The following is a 24,121-nucleotide window of genomic DNA, read 5'->3' as shown; positions in this document are numbered from 1 at the left end:
GAGGTGGCAGAGAGGGAATAGGTAGATGTTAAAGAGGGTGGCCGAAAGGGCAGAACCTTGTGGTACACCGGTGTCTAGAGGTTTGAGATGATGGCACTCCATCTATTGCAGTCTGGGCGGAAGTGGTGGGCCAGAAGAGGTAAGAGAGAGGAGGACTGTTCTGGTCCCATCGAGAGGGAATGGACAGCCATATTCTGATCTTTAATCTGAGTGAAGTTTCTTAGTTTTTCATCAGAAAGGTTGTTTCCTAGACAAGGGACATACACCAATTCCTCATGGACATTGTCAAGAATGCTGCTGGTCCTAAGCCATGCCTTGTGATGAGCTGTGATTGATGCAGAAGAGATATGTGAAACATAATCGAAGGATTCATAGACAGAAAGGAGAAAATGTCATATGAATTCTTCCATATGCAACAGCAATCGGGGGTATTAACTACCACCTTCCACAGGTTGAAAAGTGTCATGAAACTATTGCACTATGTAAAACTGGTGAGTCAAAATGCGAGTGGTTAGTATGGAGTTCTGAAATAACTTTCTTTCCATAATGATCGCTCTGTATCGCTGTATCGCTCTGTATCGCTCCATGGTGAGACCACACCTTGAATACTGTGTACAATTCTGGTCGCCGCATCTCAAAAAAGATATAATTGCGATGGAGAAGGTACAGAGAAGGGCTACCAAAATAATAAGGGGAATGGAACAGCTCCCCTAGGAGGAAAGACTAAAGAGGTTAGGACTTTTCAGCTTGGAGAAGAGACGGCTGAGGGGGAATATGATAGAGATGTTTAAAATTATGAGAGGTCTAGAACAGGTAGATGTGAATCGGTTATTTACTCTTTCGGATAGTAGAAAGCCTAGGGGGCACTCCATGAAGTTAGCATTGGGCACATTTAAAACTAATCGGAGAAAGTTCTTTTTTACTCAACGCACAATTAAACTTTGGAATTTGTTGCCAGAGGATGTAGTTAGTGCAGTTAGTATAGCGGTGTTTAAAAAAGGATTGGATAAGTTCTTGGAGAAGTCTATTATCTGCTATTAAGTTCACTTAGAGAATAGCCACTGCCATTAGCAATGGTAACATGGAATAGACTTAGTTTTTGGGTACTTGCCAGGTTCTTATGGGCTGGATTGGCCACTGTTGGAAACAGGATGCTGGGCTTGATGGACCCTTGGTCTGACCCAGTATGGCATTTTCTTATGTTCTGAATGATCTAGTAGCCTTTGGTCCTTTCCTGGAGACAATTTCTTTTTTTACTTTTTCAGGTCAGATTTAATGACTACAGACTGATGAGGTAACCTGACAACTCCAAACCCAGGTGAGTTTTGAATTCTGTACTAAGCTCCAGTTTCCTAGCCATAGAAATGCAAGAGATTGGGGTTTCCCACATTTCCATCTGCAACAGGTTCACCATGTTGTGGAGTGAAAGAGCTGGTAGTTCAGATGGAGTTTCCAGAATCTGAAGGAGACCAAAGACTTCCATCCAGGGTTCTTTGTCCTTGCACACATTAATTTCAAGTTTTTCCCATTTTTTTCCACAAACCTCGAATAGATAAGATCTTCCAGAGGTGATTTATGGTCTGGGGGATCTGGAAGGGGGGTTGGACGGTATATCTGTAGAACCCTCTTTGGAGCCTAGGGGTGCAGCAGCACTAATCCAGGACCCCCAATGATGAAAGCGGCAAACCGGGGGAGGTCTTCCTGGTTGCCCTGGAGGGGAAGCATCCTGGTCAACCACATCTGGCTGACTTGACACCGCTGAAATTGAGTGGGATGATAAGGAACCCAGCAGCAAGGGTTCTGATGATGGAGTTCACCCACATCGGCAAGGTAGGGACTCTGCTCTCTGGGACTGCTGATGCAAAGCTGGGGAGGAGAGATCTGATAATTCCTTCTGTCTCCTTAGGCAAAGAGGTTTCTCACCATATCTGCTATATGGTCAAGGAACGGATTTGTCCCTTGACCTAGTGTGTAGTGGAACATCCTCTTTGAAGACAAGAACGGGTTCATGTTCTTGACCAAGAGGCCTATTATAGGTGAGAGATACTAAGGAGTATATTGGGTCCAGATATTCAAGCGAAGGCCCTGTGTAAATAACCATGAAGGAGTGAGGGTTATGGTGACTGGAGGGACAGGGGCAATACAGTTCTCTCTGTACCCCTGAGCTGGCAGACAATTGCATTGATAAGTTTAGCATGATGCTGTGTGGCCTGAGCTCGCTGCATTGGTTGTGGCACTGTAGAGGTCTTGTGCTTCAATGGTGTCGAATACTTGAAGGATTTTGAAGAGGAATGCTTATAGTGTGTCACTGACAAAGTCAGTGCAGAACAGGAGTGCGCCAAAGGTCTGTGCATCGACTGTGTTGGTAGTAGTTGCATCAAGAGAGCATCGATACCATGTGTCCTTGCACTGTGCATCAAAAGAACATAAGAAATTGCCATACTGGGTCAGAAAAAGGGTCCATCAAGCCCAGCATCCTGTTTCCAACAGTGGCCAATCCAGCTACAAGTACCTGGTAAGTACCCAAAAACTAAGTATATCCCATGCTACTGATGGCTATTTTCTAAGTCAACTTGATTAATAGCAGGTAATGGACTTCTCCTCCAAGAACTTATCCAAACCTTTTTTTAAACCCAGCTACACTAACTGCACTAGGGGTGTGAATCGTGTGATCGATCGTCTTAACGATCGATTTTGGCTGGGGGGGGGGGGGGAGGGAAATCTGATCGTCGTGTTTTTATTTTTTTTTAAATCATTAAAAATCGTAAATCGGGGGAGGGCGGGAAAACCGGCACACCAAAAAAACCCTAAAACCCACCCCGAACCTTTAAAACAAATCCCCCACCCTCCCGAACCCCCCCCCCCAAAATGTTTTAAATTACCTGGGTCCAGTGTTGGGGTCCCGACGCGATCTCCAGCTCTCTGGCCACGACGGCGTTAAGAGAAATGGCGCCGGTGGCCCTTTGCCCTTATCATGTGACAGGGCAAAGGTAGCGCCAGCGCCATTTTGGTTCCTGGCTCCCGACGTCAAGCGTGCAGGAGATCGCCCCCGGACCCCCGCTGGACCCCCAGGGACTTTTGGCCAGCTTAAGGGGGCCTCCTGACCCCCACAAGACTTGCCAAAAGTCCAGCGGGGGTCCGGGAGCAACCTCCTGCACGCGGGCCATATTGCCAATCTTCAAAATGGCGCCGGCGCTACCTTTGCCCTCACTATGTCACCGTCGCCCATATGACATAGTGAGGGCAAAGGTAGCGCCGGCGCCATTTTGAAGATTGGCAATACGGCCCGCGTGCAGGAGGTCGCTCCCGGACCCCCGCTGGACTTTTGGCAAGTCTTGTGGGGGTCAGGAGGCCCCCCCAAGCTGGCCAAAGGTCCCAGGGGGTCCAGCGGGGGTCTGGGGGCGATCTCCTGCACGCGTGACGTCGGGAGCCAGGAACCAAAATGGCGCCGGCGCTACCTTTGCCCTGTCACATGATAAGGGCAAAGGGCCACTGGCGCCATTTCTCTTAACGCAGTCGTGGCCAGAGAGCTGGAGATCGCGTCGGGACCCCAACACTGGACCCCAGGTAATTTAAAACATTTGGGGGGGGGGGTTCAGGAGGGTGGGGGATTTGTTTTAAAGTTCGGGGTGGGTTTTAGGGTTTTTTTTGGTGTGCCGGTTTTCCCGCGCCCCTATTTAACGATACAATACAAATGCCCCTGACGATAAATCGGGGGCATTTGTATTGTATCGTGCACTCTAACGATTTTGGACGATTTTAAAATTATCTGACGATAATTTTAATCGTTCAAAAACGATTCTCATCCCTAAACTGCACTAACCACATCCCCTGGCAACAAATTCCAGAGTTTAATTGTGCATTGAGTGAAAAAGAATCGTCTCTGATTCGTTTTAAATGTGCTACATCCTCCCAGCCTGTGTCATGGAATGCCCTCTAGTCCTTCTATTATCCAAAAGAGTAAACAACAGATTCACATTTACCCATTCAGCCAATGGTTCACTCTTGGAACCACTCTCCACTTTTGTTGATAACTTTCTACGTTCCCATGTCCCTAGCAACCTGTCGTACGTTAGAGATTCAGCCCACATGATCACTATCCTTATGGAGTTATCACTTGAAAATATAGACATTGTAATGACTACATTAGACATAGACTCATTATATACGAACATACCTCAGGACAAAGCCATTAAGATTGTAGAACAGACTGTCCATGATAAGAACACACATTTACGGATACCCACCCAATTCATTATAGAACTAGCTACCATTGCACTGACTAAAACTTTTTTTGTATTTGATCAGCACTACTACATTCAAACTAAGGGAGTAGCCATGGGGTCAGCAATGGCCCCATCTATTGCTAACTTATACGTAGCTGAATTTGAAAAGGTGTTTCTGACAGATCACATGTATTCAGAGAAGATCATCCTTTGGAAAAGATACATCGACCATGTTTTTTTAATATGGAAAGGTAGCAATCTGGAGCTCTTGAGGTTTAAAGATTGGTGGAATAGTTTGGATCCAAATTTGAATTTTAAAATGCAATACGACTCCATGAAATAGCATTCCTTGATATACTAATCAAGAGAACACAAACTGGTTTTGAAACAGATATATACCGCAAGCCAAAAGACACAAATAAATTCTTATCCTATGATAGTTGCCATAATAAGTCCCTCTTATGTAATTTACCGTACAGTCAGTTTTTACGCTTTGAAAAGACTATGTACAGACACAGAACCTTTACACAGAGATCCAAAGAAATGAAGACCCGTTTTTTTAGAGAGAGGATACCCGAAGGAATCTATCAATGATTGTTTCACTAGAGCTGACAAACCGCAAAGCTCCACCGTGTTACAGACTCACAAAAGATCTGAGAGAAAAGACAGAATCATGTGTCCACTGACGTTCACAGGCCTATCCCATACTATTTCCCAGATAAATTAGAAAATATTAGGGCAAGTTTCAATAAAGGTCCTTTTTACACACCGATCTCCACTTTTTTTTTTTTTTATTATTGCTACACAGCAACCTGGGATCAGCTTCCGATTTGTTTTCTGGGTTCATATACCCCCTCAGCCATCTCTTCTCCAAGGTGAACAGCCCTAACATCTTTAGTCTTTCCTCACAGGGGAGAAGTTCCATCCCCTTTAATCATTTTGGTCATCCTTCTCTGTACCATCTCCATCGGAACTATATCTTTTTTGAGATGCGGCAACCAGAACTGTACACAGTATTCAAGGTGCCTCACTATGGAGCGATACAGAGGCATTATGACATCCTCTGTTTTATTTACCATTCCCTTCTTAATAATTCCTAAAACTGTTTGCTTTTTTGACTGCCACAGCACACTGAGCCAACGATTTCAAAGTATTATCCACTATGACGCCTATATCTCTTTCCTGAGCAGTAGTTCCTAATGTGGGTCTGTTATGAAGAGACCCTATTTTCCCTCCTTAAGCTGTGCAGGACCAGGCTAGATGCCTGGTCCACCTTAAATGCTATAGAGAGGAAGTTCTGGAGGCAGGTCCCAGCTGGGGAGGTTAAGAGGCAGAGCCCAGCTAAACTCAGTAGACTTGGCAACTCCTGTATAAAACTGTTGTCCTACTAGCCAGGAGAAGGCAGCTCCTACAACATTGCTGTCCTAACTGGGAATCATTATGTATCTGTGTTTACTGCTGAAGGTAAGCTGATATATGAATCTTAATGAATGTGTACTGTAAATAAAACACTGAACACAAGTCTTGACCGCTCATTTACAGTGCCACATATGGTGTCAGTTCAGAGATTTTTTACACTATACAAGGCCTAGAGAAACCCCAAGTTTCCATGGGAGATTGAGAAAGAAGGTTGTTATGTGTGTGTGTGTGGCCTGCCATGAAGTTTGGAGGCAAAGAAATGCTGAAAAGTTTAAAGCTTGTAGCTCAGAGAGCACACTAAAGCAAAGCAGTCTATAAAGAAAAGATTTTCTGTTTAAAATACAGAGAGTTGAAGACCTGTGGCTCTAAACACAGTACGCAGCACAGGAGTGCGCAGAGTAAGGAGAAGTGTAAATGGTGGTGGCTCAGGGAGCACAACAAGCCAACAGTTTAAAGAGGAAAACTGGTTTATTGAGCTTGGCTATAGGGACAGCCATACAAGTATTAGGAATTAAACAGGTCAAGAAGAGTATCTCCGTTTGAGTTAGTCAGAGAAAAAAAAAGTGAATAAGTTAGTGCCAGAAAGATAAGTTTTTTTTTTAATCTTTCTTTTTACCTTTGGAGGAGGAGGGGGGGGGAAAGTTGTGCAAAGAGACTGTATTGAACAGGGTGTGGCCCTGTGGTTGCTGTGTGGGAGCAGTAAGTGAGTTGCTCTACAGCTCATGGAGTGCAGCTATCCAGAGCGAACCTGAGGCAGTGCTACAGAAAACCTGGAGTGGAGCCAGTGAGTAAATTGAAGAACAAGTGAAGCAAGAGAAGCCAGGACAGCTTGAAAGAAGTGCATAGCCATGTTCTTTTGTGTGGTAGGTATTTCCAGCTCTTAGAGCCAGATGGAAGGGAGAAAACTGAGACTGGAGGTGTGGCAGCTAGAGAAGGCAAGCCAAGCCAGGGAAGCCAGAGAACCCACTCCAAAAAGTCCAGGACAGGAAGAAATGTAAATGCCTAGAGTGGCTAGATGAAGAATGCCTATAGCTACTGGGTGAAATAGAAGAGATGCTAACAGATGTCCTGCATGATGACTGAATTATGGCAAACCGCTGAAGAGAACAGTGGGGGGAAAAAAAGAAGGAAGAAGGAGAGATGGCCAGCTTGTCAGTTGTAAAACTGAAAGCAGAAAAGGCACAGCAGAGTGTAAAGCAAGAAACTGAGATTCAAGAGAGCTCAGGGTAGAGCCTACCAGACTGCCCATAAGGAGGCGGCGCAACAGAGAGGCCTGAAAAAGGACCTATAGAAAAGGCCGGCAAGAGGTGCTACAGAGGAGCCAGTCTAAGGCATTATGGAGAGCCCTGATAGAGGTGTTACCGGGAGTTCAGAGTGGGGTGCTGCAAAGGAGTCAAAAGGAGGCACTGCAGAAAGACTGAACAACAGCACTACAGAGAGGCTAGAGGAACCTACTATAGGGTACCCAAACATAACCACTGTAGAATGGCCAGAGGGAGGCACTGCAGATGTAAACAGTGTAGAAGGGTTAGAAGATACCGTGGCTACAGTAAAGAGAGAGTGGACACCTGAAAGAAGAAGCCAGCAATAGAGCACCCAAGGAAAGTCCAGAGATCCCTGCCGGAGAAGAATTGAAACCTGGAGCTACTTATGGACTCATGTGAAGGATTGGGGATAGACACTGGGTAAAGGGCACAGTGGCTGGTAGTAATGGTGGTGGTATTTGGGGTAACTCTAGTGAGAAGAGCACAGTACAAACCTATAGCGCCACCCAAGAGTTTACCAAGCGGGAGGTCAGGAAGAGTCTACTGGAGAGTGAAGCCACTTCCCTGGATGGGATTCAGGGTGATGGAGGATGTGTGCCCCCATGGGTTCAAGCTGAGGGGAAGGTATAAGATGAAGTAACCCTATTTTCCCTCCTTAACCTGTGCGGGATGAGGCTAGATGCCTTGTCCACCTTAAATCCTATAGAGAGAGAGAGTCTTGGGGGTGGGACTCGACTAGGGAGGTTAAGATGCAGAGCCCAGCTGAGATCAGTAGACTAGGCCCAGGTCTCCAGGAGAAGTCAGCTCTTGTAACATTGCTGTACTAACTATGAATCCAGGAAATGGATCCTTATGCATCTGTGTTTACTACTAAAGGAAAGCAGATATTTGAATATTAATAAATGTGCACTATAAAACACTGAACATAAGCCTTGAACGCTCATTTACAGTGCCACAGGTTTATGAAATTGAAGGGGTTTGACCCCCGTAACTGGTGGACGCTGATGTTCCATGTATCTAATGAACTGATTTTCTGTGCATCAAGTGCTCCGGTGCATCACGTAACAGGTGCATAGTTATGCCTTGTGTTGAGTACACTAGTGTGCCATGCATTGATAGTGTTGATGTGTCAAGAACTTCGATGTGTTATGCACTGAGGACACCAATGTGTCATGTGACACAGGTGCTGATGCAATTTGCACCAGTGATCCTGAAGTACTATGCATTGCAGAACCAATGCACCATGCTTTGACAGTGCAGCTGCACCTTGCTTGTGTCTTTTTGATACTGGTTGCTCTGACAGCCTCCCTGGATAATGCAGTTTCTTCTTCAGCACAGTACTTGACTCCAAAGCTTAAGCATGGACCAACAGGGGAGTTTTTGAGGAGCTTCTGGTCAATTCTTTTCTCACCAAGGCAGATGCTGCTGCACTACAGGAAAAGGACCAACTGCAACTCTAAACAGATTTATGTAGCTCCTTGATTTCACTTGCCCTGGAGAATTGAGACTATGGGGACATCCGTCCACAGGCATAGCAGTTTGCCTGGTTGTGGCTGGGCCCCAAGCAATGACAGCACAACTCATGCCCATTAGTGAGGAACATACCTTGCCACAAATTCAGTTTTTGAATCCACTTACAGTAGATTTCTTTTTCCCCAGACATCTTGAGGAGGCAAAGATGTTCTTTTTTTTTTTGGTATAACACTAAAAAGTTCTGCTATGGGAGCTGTAGAGACAGCAAGGCAATTTATAAGCAAAAAGCTAAAGAAATCAGTGACAAATCGAAAATTTAGGAGCAAAAAGACTGGAGAGGCTGAGTACACATCCATGCAGTACTCTGACAAAAAGTGACTGAAAAGGCTCACAAGGCAACCACCATACAGGAACTCCCATGTATGCAAAGTAGAGTTAAAAGCTCTAATAACTAGAAGAGACAAGTCCGTTGGGTGCTACTGGGTGACGTACCCATGTCATGGCTAATTCATCCTCCTTATCGATGGAAAAATGCACGCATATACTTTCGTTTTGAATATTGCCCCAGATAAAATTACTCAGAGATTTGAACCTGCTTTTTCTTTAGATACTTTATCCAATTTAAAACTAAGCATATAGTTTTCTCCTCCAAACAGACTTTGCCCCAGTATCATCTCCATTTCAATGTGGGTAAAAGTATGCACCTTATAGAACAATGCACAAATTTTTAACCACATACAAGATGGTTATTTTTCAGAGAATCAATTTATGTGGGTAAATCCCTTTTTACTAATGTAAATGCCACTAAAAATTGTCCTCTAAACAGAGGCATTAATATTAGATAGCTAATTTGGATGTGAAATGAATTGGTGTCTTTTAGTTGTAACGGGTTCCCCGTCTGAATTGTTAGCTGTATCCGGGGAGCTACATTTACCAGAGTTCATCTGGCGGGGGGGGGTTCTAAGGAAAACTCCACTGCTCCAAGCCTCTGTACTCTGGTGTGCCACTTAGGTGCAGGGGTTTCCACAGTAACCACTGAAAAATAACATCCAACACAGGTGCCAGAAGCAAAAATAAAATGACAAGAGTCCACTTTGGTATTCAAAGTAAATGTTTTCTTTTAGAAAACCAGTATGGAAACATCAAACTGCATAAAAATCATAATAGTCAAAATTGTGGTTTCTGTGTCCCTGTTACACCACCATCCATGCTTAATGATCCCTTCCTATTGGAAAGAAGGGTATTGGGCAGCTCCAGCATAAACTAGGAAAGCAGAAAATAGCAAAATCCAAAAATAGACTTCATGATTTATCACAATTTCTACAAATTTCCTTGCCCTTGCTTTTGCATTGCGGCATGGACTTAAAGATCATTGAGTCGGCCTTTCCAGATACAGGGGGAGGAGCCCTACCTTCCAGACTGGTCAATTGAAAGTCCAAATCTAATGCAGACTCCTTCTCTTCCAGCCAAGACCTCAAGGGATGAGGCCATGACCAGTCACAAAATTTCACTTTTCTCCCTCTCCTCTCCAGGCTTGAGAGGCCTAGACAGGGATCGCCACCAATTCCACATCCTCTCTCTTCCAGTATTGCCTGCCCTTTGACTGACCATGCTCATGGGGATATTTGTATCACACATAACCCCACCTTTTTGTGGGAGGCTTAATTCAAGGGGAGGGTTCAAAAATGCAAGCATCGCTCCCAGTGACCGTAGCTGGAAAAACTGGTGGGGATTGAAATAGTGACGAGTATAGTCTCCATCATGCCAGATGATGTCATGCACGTCATGGCTGATTCATCCTGCTTATCACCCAGGTAAAAGTACTCAGTGAATTGAACCTGTTTTTTCCTCAGATACTTTTCCCAACCAAAACTATGCATGTAGATTTCTCCTCCAAACAGACTTTGCCCCACTATCATCTCCATTTCAATGTGGGTATAAGTATGCACCTTATAGAACAATGCACATATTTTTACCAACATACAGGATGGTTGTTTTTCAGATAGTCAATTTATACAGATAAAACCCTTTTTACCCATGTAAATGACACTGAAAATTGTCCTCTAGGCAGAGGCATTACTATTAGATAGCTGATTTGGATGTGAAATGGATTGTGTGCGTTTTAGTTGTACAGTTTGTAATGTTGAAGGCTGAGGATGATGAGGTTGAAAGACAGATGAGAATCTTTTTCTACATCCCCCCATCTTACTCCTGTGCTAAGTTGCTCTGTCTAGAACAATTCCAATATGTCAGAGCATTCTACCCTAGGAGAGGTGGTGAGAGGAATGGAGCTCTCAAGCAGTAGAAAATAAGGCATGTATTCTTTTTTGAAAAGACAACAGTAAAGGTTGATAAAAAGTCTTATCCAAATTGTACACTTTGTTCTTATTGTCTTTTCAGCAGCAGTGTACATCTGGAAGAAACTAAGACTTCTTATCAGCCTTTATTGTTATCCTACAAACATGTGGACAAGTATTTTTTTTTTTTTAGCTCCTTGCTCTTAGTTCAAGCAGGCATCATGGCAGGTATCATGCTCAGTGTACTTCAGAGCCAGCATTTGGGTAAGGCAAATCGCGCCATGAGCTGGGGGCACCCTGGGCATTGCCAGCATCACCCCATCCCATGTCAGCGTGATTGCAGTGGATCCCATCCTGCTGCAGCTGAAAAGAGTTCCCGGGAGGGGGGGGGGGGGGGGGGCGCTTTACACCCAGAGCACCTTGTACCCTAATGCCATCCCTGGTGCACTTTCAATTCTACATGTTAATGACATCAAGAGTCACTCAGCATATCTAAAAAAGGATAAGGGGAGTTATACATATTTTAATGAAGATTATAACATGTTACTCTATTCTAAGAAGGACAAGCCTACAAAGGTACATAAAGGGGATTAATTTCCACCCCCCCCCCCAAGAGAAACAAGGCCTCTGAGTTGTGTTTTTTTACACTGGGGAAAAAAATGAATTACATCCTAAAATGCAAATAACTTTTGGCTGTACATTTTTCTAAGTCCCAATTCTGGGTGAACCGAGCTCTGTTTTCCAATGTACTATTTTGTGGGGCCTAATGTTCATATATGCTGCCTGGAGCTCTGTGCTATGTGACATGCATCATGTGTGTGTGGAGCCTCTTGAAAACTGAACCAGAAGCTTTCCTTTCTCCATTTTTTCCTTTTAAATTCTCATTTCTTAATCAAATAAGATATTAGAAAATGATCAAATCACCTGAGAGATCTAGAACAGAGGATAAGGACTGTTACTGTTGTGCTTTACAGTTCTGCGAGAGCTTCAATTTAACTATATATATAATATATGTGAATGGTCTTTGCATTGTCTGAATGGGCAAAGAATTGATGGAAGAAGCATGTCTACTATTTGCAGACCTCAAAAGAAATCTGGAGAGTAAGCCCAATGGTTAAACCAAAATGGACTAATTTTCTGTCATTAACTTGTCTTCAGCTATACACAGGCTCTAGGTCTTAAGGAATCATAGCCAAACTTGGCAAAATAATAGGTACCTTGTTGAATCTGTAAAAGTGGATTTACATAACACAAATTATAAGCCCTTATTGCAGTGAGACTGGTGAGTATTTTAGGAAAAGTAAAATAGGTTCCTTACCTTGGGTTCAATATTGTCCATGAATAACTTGGCAAATGCACCAAAAACTACTACATCAGCTTGTACAGGTTCCGGATCATCTGGAAGTAGAGTGTACTCTAAATGGTAATTACCACCAATTTTGGAAGCTGCTGATGGTGCATTCTGTTTCTGCTTAGCTTTCCCTTTTTCTCCAACAACAGTCTGTTCTTATTTTTTTTTAGAAAATATCATATGAACATGGTATTAAATATCTTCATGTAGCAACTTTTTATGTTCTTATTCAGCAATACCTTCATATAATGTATACACTACAAAATTATATCTCCCCAAATGACTATACTCTAGAATGTAGAAAAGAACTAGCACTAAATATGAAAGTTTTGTTTTAACATCACTCAGCCTAACTGTAAATGCTTAACATGTATATCTATAATCATGTCATCTAACGTAGCTCTTCACAATAGCCAATTCATCACAGTTGACTGATAACAGATAAATAGATATAATTTCCAGTTTTATTGCACTTTAAAACATATATTTACCTTTATGTTTTAGGGTTAACATACACCACAAATTCAGAGTTCCCACCTTGGCTGTACATAAGCCCCTTACTGACTCCAGCAGTGGATTTAGCCATAATCACTTCAGCCACTATCAGTGCAAAACCCCCACTTCCCCCCAACCTACAGTGCCAGACCTCCCCCCAACCCTTCAATTGCTCTCTTCCTCCTTCTAGGCCTCTGGTGTTTCCTTGCCCTTCTTTCGGACCTCCTTTGGACCTACTTTCTCCTCTAAACCTCTGATGCTGTCTCACCCCCTGCTTATCTCAAATACCATCCTCTTATACCTCCAATTTTTCTATTTCTTCCCTATGTACCTCAATTGCTATCTTGCCCCAATTGTACCTCATCGCTCATGGTGGCAGCACCCTGCATGACGCTGGTAGCAAATCATCAGCCCTGCAGCAGCTAGGAGCAGACACGTGTTTGACCACCCAGGCCACTCAGGAGACAGGAGCAATATAAAGGAGGCAGGTCCTTTGCTCCATAGGCAACTGGAACTAGAAGCTGCATGGAAGACAGCAGGTCTTTAGACCTACCACCCCACTGGCCAACAGGAGCAGCAAGTTTCAAAATGTCTTTGGCCTCGCAGGAAGCCAGTATAGGCAGTGGCATGTCTTCAGCTCCATGCTCCCTGAACCCCAAGAGCAATAGCAGCCAGTATGACGTGGGTCCCACATTTATTTATTTATTTAAAAATTGTTTGTATACCGCCTTTACAAACGAATATTTGATCAAAATGTTGCAACATAGTCTGAAGAACAGCAACAGGCACAGAAGGAAGAAATCAGACACTACCCCTTTAAACCAGTCAGTTGGAGGAGAGTGCTATATAACCATAGAACAGGAAGAGGAAACTGCCCCTCTCTATAGTTTTCTTGCTTATTGCAGCCACTGTGCTGACTATCTGAAGATCTTTCAGGATTATTGTCAGTTCCTTCTCCAAGTTACTTGCTGAAGAGATCCTCAAGCGTGGCTTTAGTCCTGTGTAATATGTTTGGTATCTGTATCTGTGCAGCACGTGAAACCCTCCTCTTTCCTGAAGCAATTCTCCTCTCTGCCTGCCTTGCAAGGTCCCAAAGTGCTCTTCCTTCCATTCCTCTTGTGTGTTCTCTGTATTGGTGTATGGTGCTGTGTCCCTGTGTACATGTGTGTAATGTAACAGTGCCATTACAATCAACAGTCTTAACCTGTGACTCCTAATTCCTGTGATGAGATTAAGATAAGCCATCGTAACACTGAAGAATCTTAGGGAAAATGCAGTCTGTGCCTTATTTCTTTGTAATCCGTTCCCGTATCTTTCCTTCCCTTCAGACCATGACACCACAGGTCTCTAGGGAGTTAGATACAGCAAGGCAGGCAGCAGGTCTTTGGCTCCACATGCTACCCCCAGAAATCTGCTACCCTAGACATAGGCCTGTTGTATCTATACAGAAATCCAGACCTGAATGAGTCTATCAGTGCTGTGTTTCCACTTCACCCCCACCCTTACCCTGAAAAGTTAAGCAGGAAGCTTAGATGTCATCAAGAATGAAACAGTTCCCCTAACCCATGCTATCTTAAAATATGAAAATAATATTTTGTTCAGGTTATTTTAACTTTTAGGGGGTTAGAGCGCTGAACCCCCATGGGGTACTCAAGACAGCTATGCTGAAATGCCACCTTATATAATTATCTATAGCAACATTTCTCAAATGTGGCCATCAATGAATTTTTTTGCAGCTATCATGGATGAAGGAGTCTGTTAAAGTTAACTGAATATTGTAAGTGTAAGGACCCACAAGTTTCCTTACTGATCAATGGGTCTATTCCCAGGGGACATATTGTGGCATGTGGTTAGTTGTGTGATCCGTGAGCTAGAGCACACCTTACACACGCAGCAGTGGATCATTACTTTAGTGTTACCAGGAGACCCCTAGTGTTCTAGTAAGAGGGAGAAGCTGGAAGGAGGAGTTGCTTTGACAAGGAGAGGGAGCAGATTTTGTTTCTCTCTCTCTCTTCTGCAGTGAACTGCAAGAGGGACACAGATAACTTGAGGTCAACCTCCAGAGAACTGGTAAGTGGGTAAGTTATCCTGGTAAAGTTATGGGTGTCAAAAACCACAACAATATTCCCCAGTATAATATTAAATACTTTTTGATTAAATTTATATATGGACTGTCTGTTTTTAAGAAAAATGAAAACAAAATAAAATGAAAAAGAAATATGATGAATAAATAAAATAAAATGGACTTGAGGAGAATACAGCTTGTTCATATTTTCAAGCTGTGCTCATGAAGTTCCTACATATACACTGCTGCGTCTGTAAGGTATGCTTGAACATAAGAGCTGTGTAAAAACCTTAACATTGACAGCCCCATTGGTAACTCACTGCAAGATAAAAGTCATCAATTTAGAGATTTTCATTGGACCATTTTGGAGGCAATTAACGTTCCATCCCGGGGAGGTGATATTAAATCATTTTTGAATAGGTGTGAACAGTTCTGGATTTTTAATTTGAGATCGGTGCACCCAGAAGAACTAAATGAAATAATTAATTGGTATTCTTTGATTTAATTTATGACATCACGCTGGTTATGCGTATAAGAGGAAGGTGGATAGACGCCATGTTTAAAGGTTTTCTTAAACGGTTGTTAAAAGAAGTGGAGAATTCCAGGAGGCAAATGGAGTGATGGAAGAGTAAGAGCGTGGATTAAATCCCAAGTGTAACCCCCTAAAGCAGATTTGCGAACGAAACATGGCCATGTTGGGGTTGTGATTGGACACCGAAGATAAGTTTGTTTGGTTTTTTGCTCTCTTGATGAATAAGTTCAAATAAGACGTATTTATACGCGACCCGGGTAGGGACCTTCATGGACTGTGACTGTTTTTAAGAGAAATGAAAACAAAATAAAATGAAAAAGAAACATGATAAATGAATAAATAAAGTAAAATGGACTTGAGGGGAATACAGCTTGTCCATATTTTCAAGCTCTGCTCATGAAGGTCCTACATTATATATATATATATATATATATATATATATATATATATATATATATATATATATATAAATTTAATCAAAAGGTATTTAATATTATACTGGGGAATATTTTTGTGGTTTTTGGAATCTTTTGTGATTTGCTCAGATTTCTGAGATATAGGGGTTTTTTGTTTGGATCTTGTGATCGTATATTCAAAGTTATGGGTGTAACATTATCTGGATATTCAGAAGAACTTACCCAGATAAGTTTGCTACTGAATATACTGTATCATGCCTTACCTGCATCTGATGATTGGAAAAGGGAGAATCCTATGGTGACCGTGAGGATGACCATGTGAAATGGCTCTTCAGGCTCCTTTTGCGCAGATTCCTCTGTAATATCTTCCGCAAAAGACCATTCTTGCTTCACCTCATCATCCTCAAAGTACACTTCGCTCCCCTCTCCTTGTTCTGACATACCTGCCATATATAAATTTCCAGTGGCCCATGGATTATCATGCTCTTGCATAAAGGATGTGTCTTCCTGGAGGGAGTCACTGAACTTTTCAAGCACTGATGCCTCTCCCTGGGGTTTGGAGCTTCTTTCCTCAGATATTGATGGATCTCCCTTGGGTTCAATGCTATCCCTGCCATCTGTGGTAAAGCCACTATCGGAGCCACTAGTCCTGGAGTCCCCTTCTGAGATCATCTTCTGATTCACCACTTATTTGCCTCCAGTGACAGAGTTCAACAGGTCTCTAGGAAAGAGTCAAAGAGAATGAGAATGGCTTGGTGAGCAAAAGGAAGAAAAGAGAGAGAATAACAATTGATTGTTAAATAATTGCCCTTTTTTTTTCAAAAATAAAAACAAAAGCTGTTAGTCATAAAAAAAAGCTGCAAAGAACATAAAATTACAAATCAGATTTTACTTCAGACAATCCAGAAGACCCAGTTCCTAGAAGTACCGGACTTCAGAGCTCAAGAGAATTAAAACTTCAAAATTAAATTACAAACCTAATTAGAACCACCAATTAATCTGGAACTGCACAATTCTGCCTCTGGATGACCTGTTTGAGATCATAACCAAGGGTGAAAACATATTTAGATGCCAGTCAAAAGTTTTTAGAAGCCAGGAAAAATGTTCTTTTGGGCTCTGCTTTCAGTAGCGACCACGATTACCTCCAACTGCCACAGTTCTCTATGGCCTGGGCCCTGCAGCCACCATGATTCTCCTCAACGAGGGGTTGCATCTCATATGTCAGGCACCAGACCCAGAATTTCAAGCACCTGGGCAACCTGACAACCAGGAGACTTTTCAACCATGGTTACGATGAAGCACTTCTTGGCTGGAGTCCTAATCTACTCACACCTAATGGAAAAGATGCAAACCCTATTCCTTAGGATCACCAGGCCCTCAAAATCCTAGCTGTCATCAATGGAATGGCAGATAGCAACCTAAATACTTTTACTTGCCCAATTTTAAAAGTTTAATTCAAGGATATTTATTTATTTATTTAAAAGTTTTTATATACCGTCATTAAGTTATTTACCATCAAAACGGTTTACAATAGGGCACATATATCAAAGAAAATATAGATCATACTTTACATATGTTAAATTCCTATCACCTTTTCACTGCTCCCAGTTGTGTAATTCCCTGTTTTATTGTAACTGCAACCATTCATTCCGCACCTGTTAATGTTCTTATTGTATCTTCCTTTTCACCCCTTTGTTAATTGTAAACCGGCATGATGCGATTCCTATCGCGAATGCCGGTATAGAAAAACACAAAATAAATAAATAAAATACATAGAGGGTGCCACAATGTGGGCAGTGGAAAGCCTGCGTCTGTAACCGCCCCTCCCCTCCCATACCCAAAAGTGGCTCTCCAAAGACTCACACCTCTCAAATATTCGATAACGAGAGTTTATTAGTTTAGACAAAATAATGGCCGCAGCACATGCAATACATTCACAGGAATTAGACAATAATAAATTGATACAACAAAAGCAAAATTAGCCATAATAAACAATCCTGAACTCTTAAGTGACCAGCGCTCCCCCGCTATCCCGTGCTAATCCCATAATTTGTTGAGGCATATGCGCCCTCCTCGGCCGTAGAAGCCGGGGCTGTCGGCGCCATTACTGGTGACCCGACCGTAGAAGTCAGGGTCGTTTGGTCCAGTCGCCTCCTTACTCTCACCCCTCTTGGCCGTTGAAGCGTCGAGGGTCTGCGTTGGGCTGCTGGCCCCCGGAGCTGCCTGCTCTAGTGGCCCGAGGGCCGCCGGCCCCCAGGCCACGACCTACTTAATCTAAAGGCGGGGGTATCGCTTCTGCTGGTCACCACGCCAAGGTTCCCTGGTAGCGAAACCGCTTACCGGGAAACCCCCCAACTGATCAATTGGCTGCGGCCATTAGAGAAAGGAGAGCTTCAAGACAATCCTGCAGATCACTGTTAAAGATATCCCACCCTTTATCGAAGAGATGAACACCATCAGCTCTGAATAAGCCCGGGCTTTCACCCAGTAGATCGTGCTTTAACGATAAACCATTGATTGTGGGCATGAACTTTGACATCCACTTATTAATTTTTTTGCAAACCTTTTCCATTGTACGGTGTGATAGCTCACCTCTCCAGATCCTACGGGGAGTGATATAGGACCAGATGATTACCGACTGTGGGAGCATTGTATATAACGTGATCAAATCTTTTTGTATTTTTTGTGTCAGAGCCACACTCCTAGTGAGAGGCAGGTCATTACCCCCAAGATGTAATATAATAGCAGCTGGGGGGGGGGGGGGGGTGTTGTATTTTTGTAAATCAAGGACAGTCTGAATCAACTGGTCCCATCTCATTCCTGGGATACCTTTCCAAAGCAGCGAAAGTTGATGAGCCGCCATACCAAGATGTTCGCCCAAAGGCTGCTCGAGGGCCCTCCTATGTGCCCAGTGCACATAAGAGTGGCCAATAATCCATGCGACGCGCGGCCCCCGCGTTCCCCGATCTGTCGGCAAATAAAGATAAATGTTATGAGACATGTTACATGCTATTGGCAAAATAGTTATTTGGGCAGACATAACGGCTAAATCTCCCTGATCGCCATCTACCTATTGCCATTATCGTCTTGTCTTATAAGCCCAAGCTTGCCGCGGTGGTTGCTGCACCTATACGGAAGGAGTGAGTGGAGAACCCAGCAACTGCAATACCCGCTGCATGCAATGTAATGTGGAGGACCCGACTAAACTGATACCGTGTAAGAGGTCTACCATTCTTGTGTACAAGCAATTGCCCCCAATCAGCGGGCGTTGCTTTAAGAATAGGCTGGTGGATCACACAGGGCAAGTGGGCTCCCCAGACCATTCTTGGAGGATGATGTTGGAACCATCACCCCGTTGGTCAGTCTTAGACCTGCGGATACTTAGGGTAAGTTTATTACTATCGAGCACTGTATCTTCCCACTGTAAACATGCAGAGGACGGTCTATTTGTAGATTGTGCAGTCAGCTCGCTGATGCGGAGGGCCATATAAAAAGACAAGGAGAACGCACACTTAAATAACGTACACTCCGAGTTATCAGAGCAGACACCTTCTAGGGACAGAAAGATTTTTCTAAGGATATTCAAAGTAGTGGGCCTCCTGGCGTCTAAAATCTTACCCACCTCCCTCTGCCAATCTAACATAGCCCTCTTTTTATTGGGAACAGTGATGTGCAGCTAGGGAACCCTAGTGTTCTGGAAAATAAAGACAGGCCAGCTAGGCGGTTTGCTACTGAGGCTCTGGATTTTCCCAGGTTCTTGCAGTGTAGTATGTAACGTGAGAGGGAGTATAGCGAGATAGGCCACTCTGCTGTTTCTTGCATTTCGGATATCCGGAAGCTGTGAAAGTCTAGCAAGGCCTGTTTATAACTTTGTTGGGTGTTTTCCGATAGTGACTGCAATATTAAGTCCCAAAAGTCAGGGGGGCCAAGTTGCCAGACCTCGGGTATGGGGGTTGGTAGCTGGTCTGCCGTCGGGGCAAGGCATTGGAAGGTTGTGAGCTGTAACCGAGAGAGGGAGTCAGCAATGGTATTACGTACACCAGGAATGTGCGCAGCGCGGCAGGTTATATTAAATTGCAAGCAAACGAGCACCAATTGCCTTATCAGCGCATTAGACTCAAATGTGCGAGCTGAAAGAGCATTAATAACCTGGACATCCGCCATGTTGTCGGATCTGAAAACAATGTGTGACCGGAAAAGTGACTCCCCCCAAATCTTAAGGGCAACAACGATTGGAAACAACTTAAGAAATGTAAGGTCCTTGGAAATCTTGTGTTGCAAGCAATGGTGTGGCCAGCGGTTAGCGCACCAAGCTCCTCTGAAATATATGCCAAAGCCAACTGCTCCCGCAGCATCAGTGAAAAACTCTAGTTCGCTATTTTGCCTAGGAGGATGTTGCCAAAAGGTGACCCCGTTAAAGTCCCGCAAGAATATTTCCCAAATAGTTAAATCTTGCTTAATAGCGCTAGAGACACGTATACGGTGATGCTTCTTTCGAACACCCGCGGTAGCTAAGGAAAGCCCTGCCCATCGGTATAACTCTGGACGCGAAGCAAAGCAAACTAATGAGAGATTGAAATTGCTGGAGGGTGGCCTTTCTTATGCTGCGCATCTCAACAATAGCCTCGCGCAGCTTGCAGACTTTCTCAGAGGGGAGGCGAGAGAGCTGCGTCTGCGCATCTAATTCAATTCCAAGAATTGTTATAATTCTGGCTGGGCCTTCAGTTTTGTCCTCAGCTAAAGGGACGCCAAATGCTCTAGCTACCGCTTGTGCAACGGATAGTAGGTTGCTGCAATTGGGCCCATCACGCCCAACCAGCAGGAAATCATCCAAGTAGTGCACCAAGAGTTGAGAGCCCGACTATTGCTCGATGACCCACTGCAGAAAGGAACTAAAGCATTCAAAGTAAGCGCAATATATCGAGCAGCCCATAGGGATACAACGGTCATAATAAAATTGCCCTCTAAAGTAGAAACCCAGCAAATGGAAGGACTCCGGGTGCACTGGCAAGAGGCGGAACGCAGACTCAATGTCCACCTTTGCCATCTGTGCATGGTGTCCAGCCTTTCTGACGACACTGATGGCGGCGTCAAAAGATGTATAAGACACCGAGCATAGGAAAGGATCAATTTGATCGTTGATGGAATTTCTAGGGGGGAAAGAAAGGTTATGTATGAGGCAGTAGCGGCCCGGCTCCTTTTTGGGAACCATGCTGAGAGGGGAAAACACCATGTTTGGAAATGGGGGGTGGGTGAAAGAGCCCATTATCCACCCTAAAACCAATTCTGAGTAAATTTTCTTTTCAGCCTTCTCTTCGTGTAAGGATAGGGAATGCGAATTGCGTGGTGGGAGCTGAAGTGGGTAATGGAGGGAGAGTTGACATGGAATCCTAAAGCCGTATGTAAAGCCATTATAAATTTCTACAGCCTTGGTGGGGTAAGGATAGCATTGAAACCAGGGGCGCACAGCACTAACGCTGACTGGCGTTTGAGCCAGGAAACTCATTTAGGTGGCCGATGGGAGCCTGTAGAAAAGGTTTGCGGTCTCTGGGATTCCGGCATTGTGTCACGGGGTGTGATCCCAAACCACAGGTGGTGCAGAGGTGCTTAAATTTGCAGCTTGCCCATGTACAGTGGCCTTGTCTGCACAATTCAAGCCTCCCATTGCCAAGAAATGAATTTTTATCTCGATTAGTGGCCGGGGGCGGCAGGGATCTATCCTGCCAAGAGGACTTATGGAGTGTCATTTCGTCTAACCATAGATCCAGTAATCTATGCCTCCAGGAAATTGCACGATCCTGTGCCATACTTTTCCTGAATCTGATGTCATAATTCAGCCAAGCCCAACCGCCCCGTTTCTGGGCTTTTATTATAGTATCGATATATCGAATGAGAAAAGGGGCTTGGTCTGGCTCCCGTTCCACCACCACACTCATGAAAATGTGGAATGCTTTCATCCAATTATGAATATTTTTGGGAATTTTGGGATGCTTGTCTTTTCCCTCATTTGATCCCCCTTTTCCTGGCTCCCTGTCCAAATCCGTTATAAGTAGGGAAAAAATGTCAGTAAACTCATGATTCCATATCTTATTCTTGACTGTCAGGGGAACGCTGTGTGCTAAAGAAGTAACACCACATAAAACTTTCCTCCGCAGCAGGTGGAGTGGTGACTTGTGAGACGGCCACAGTAGCTGTAACAGAAGTATTGGGGGCAATGGAGAGGTATTATCGCTTGAGTCAAGTATCTGAGGAAGGGTGCTCGCAATAGAGGCAAGCAGGACCACACTTGGGTCAGGTAGGACAGGTGGGGGATTAGCAGGAGTATCAAGAGTGGGTAGCAAGTCGCTTATCGGATCAGCATCCCAAACAGTTGCAGCTGACCCACCACGTCCAGATGACAGTTTTCTTTTGTGAGACTTAATAGCATTGTGAATGGCTGTAGCTAGAGGCATGTCATCGTCACTGCAATTCGGAGAAGACGAAGCAGTGTCAGAATAAGTGGTGGGCTTACTTCCTCTTGGGTTGAGATGGCTCGTACCACGTGTTGAAGTAGGGAGAGGTCCCGAATCTTCTGTGGTGTCTATAGAAATTCCTGTGTGAGATGTCGCAGACCTTGTATGCTGCCATGGCCTGGAGGTAGCAGTTGTAGAGGCTGGTGTAGGCAAGTTATGTTGGTGCAAGGAAGCATTTGGTTGCGAAGATTTTCGAGAGGAAACTTTTTTGAAGGGGCCTTGCTTCTTGGAGGCCGCGTTAACCCTCTTGGTCAAACCGGAGGGTTTTTTTATGGGATGGCAAGGGGTTAAGTGTGGACATGTGCTGCCTGACCCACTCAGTCCCGAGAGTCACAGCCTGTACCCTTATTTCGGCTACTAGATGCTCTATGTCAGCGTGGTCCGGTGGTGGCGAGGAGCTATCTTGCCTGCCTCTATGCTTTGTTGACGTATGTTGTCTGTGTTGTGCATCGGCAGATCTCCGCGGGGTTCTGCTCCTACTTTGCACCCTGGGATTGGATTCAGCGATTGTTGACTCATTCGGCATCGGGCCCAGTGGTGAAGGTGTGTTCGATGGAAAACTTGAAGTCTTTTTTGCGTGTCCCTGGTCCCGTCTACTAGGGGGCATGTTGGGAGCTGAAAAGGGGCAGCAAGAAATTAGCAGCAAATGAACAAAATAATAGGATAGCAATTGAATAAAAGTAGGTATTAGAAGAAAATTTTTTTTTTGTTCTAAAACATGTGCCGAAACAACATGGGCGCCGTCATGTGCACTTATCAACATGTGTGTGCACATACACCCTCATCAATATGTTTTTTTTTTAAACATGTGCCCAAACCAAAATTGCTGCGGCCCTGTGTCTGAACCCAAAAATTGTGCTGCCGCCGTGTGCATGAACCAAAAAGGAGTGCACAAAGCAAAATGGCTGCCGCCATGTGCCCATATACAATATGGCTGCCGCCCATATCCAATTTGGCTGCCGCCATGTGCCCATATCCAATATGGCTGCCACCCATATCCAAAATGGCTGCCACCATGTGCACATATCCAATATCGCTGCCGCCATGTGCCATGATTGTTCCCTAAACAATATGGCTGCCGCTATGTGCCTGCTACCATGTGCATAACGCACATGTGAACTGACCGTTCCACACATCCCTTATGCCTTCCACCCTTCCTACCCAGTCCCTCACATCAGGCGCGAGATACACAAAATATGCAATGAAATACACTAAATGAACAATGAGAAACAGTAAATATGCAGTGAAATAATATACATAAAATGGGGGGGGGTTGTTTTTTTTACGTGCCCCTCAAGACATATGTATGCTGCAGGTCATAAAACACAAAATGTGTAAGGAATCGAACTGCAAAGCGCAAAACTTGCCAGTAAGACTGCAGATCTTGCAAGCATAGATAAAAGTTAAGCATATCGGCACATGCATTCCCCCGGGTCAAAGAGATCTCTTGCCGCTGGCGGTAAAAGTAAATAAAGTAATTTAAATTATCTATTTAAAGTATAAAAATTAGCCTAGTGAAAACAGGCAAAACAGCATATAAATTGAAAATTTTTTTTTTTTTTAATATACATATGGTACCATGAGTATGGGAAGGATCCGAAGACAATCGAAATGGCATTGAAGTGGAGAATCGCGCTGCCGGTTTAGGGGAGAAACTGCTGGATCTCGTGAGATAATGCTAGTGCACCCAAGCCCGGATCTCGCGGTGCTGAGAAAATGTGCCCGATCTTACGGTGCAGGGCTCAAATGTGCTTGGTGCCACAAAAAAAAGGGGAAGCCGCACAGCGACTTCCTCCATGTCCAGGCGGACAGACAGCCAAGCTATCAGCGGGAGAAGCACCAATAGCCAAGCTACCAGCGGTAGCAGCAGAAAATAAGGGCGCAGAGAACTCAGAAATAAATCGCTGTTAGCAGGACGGGAAAAAGGAGAAAGCCGAAAGGAGATGCGTCAGCAAGCACACAAGGGTAACACAGCGATGTCTGGATCAAAAGGGAAGAGACACCCTCAGAGCTTCCATTTTTAGCCAGGCCCGCCGGGCCCCCCCCCCCCCCCCCCGCCATCCCTGACTC

The 24,121-nt window shown here is 44.2% G+C and overlaps 1 protein-coding gene across 3 annotated transcripts in view; it reads right to left on the bottom strand.

The window, feature by feature from the left end:
* Window positions 1-24,121, bottom strand: part of KIAA1257 (KIAA1257 ortholog) — a 384,182-nt gene that overhangs the window by 317,142 nt on the left and 42,919 nt on the right. For 2 of the 3 annotated variants that reach the window (XM_029600807.1, XM_029600809.1), the window contains exons 2-3: window positions 15,803-16,260; window positions 11,999-12,186 (exon numbers count right to left, since the gene is read on the bottom strand). In XM_029600807.1, the coding sequence (XP_029456667.1) occupies window positions 11,999-12,186; window positions 15,803-16,211 (597 nt within the window). In that variant the 5' untranslated portion in view covers window positions 16,212-16,260. Of the gene's footprint in view, window positions 1-11,998; window positions 12,187-15,802; window positions 16,261-24,121 lie in introns of those variants that run through there. The other variant, XM_029600810.1, reaches the window with a different exon arrangement.

This window comes from Rhinatrema bivittatum, chromosome 4 (genome assembly GCF_901001135.1).
Source record: "Rhinatrema bivittatum chromosome 4, aRhiBiv1.1, whole genome shotgun sequence".
NCBI classification, from domain to species: domain Eukaryota; kingdom Metazoa; phylum Chordata; class Amphibia; order Gymnophiona; family Rhinatrematidae; genus Rhinatrema; species Rhinatrema bivittatum.
This window is presented reverse-complemented; position numbering and strand designations above follow the sequence as displayed.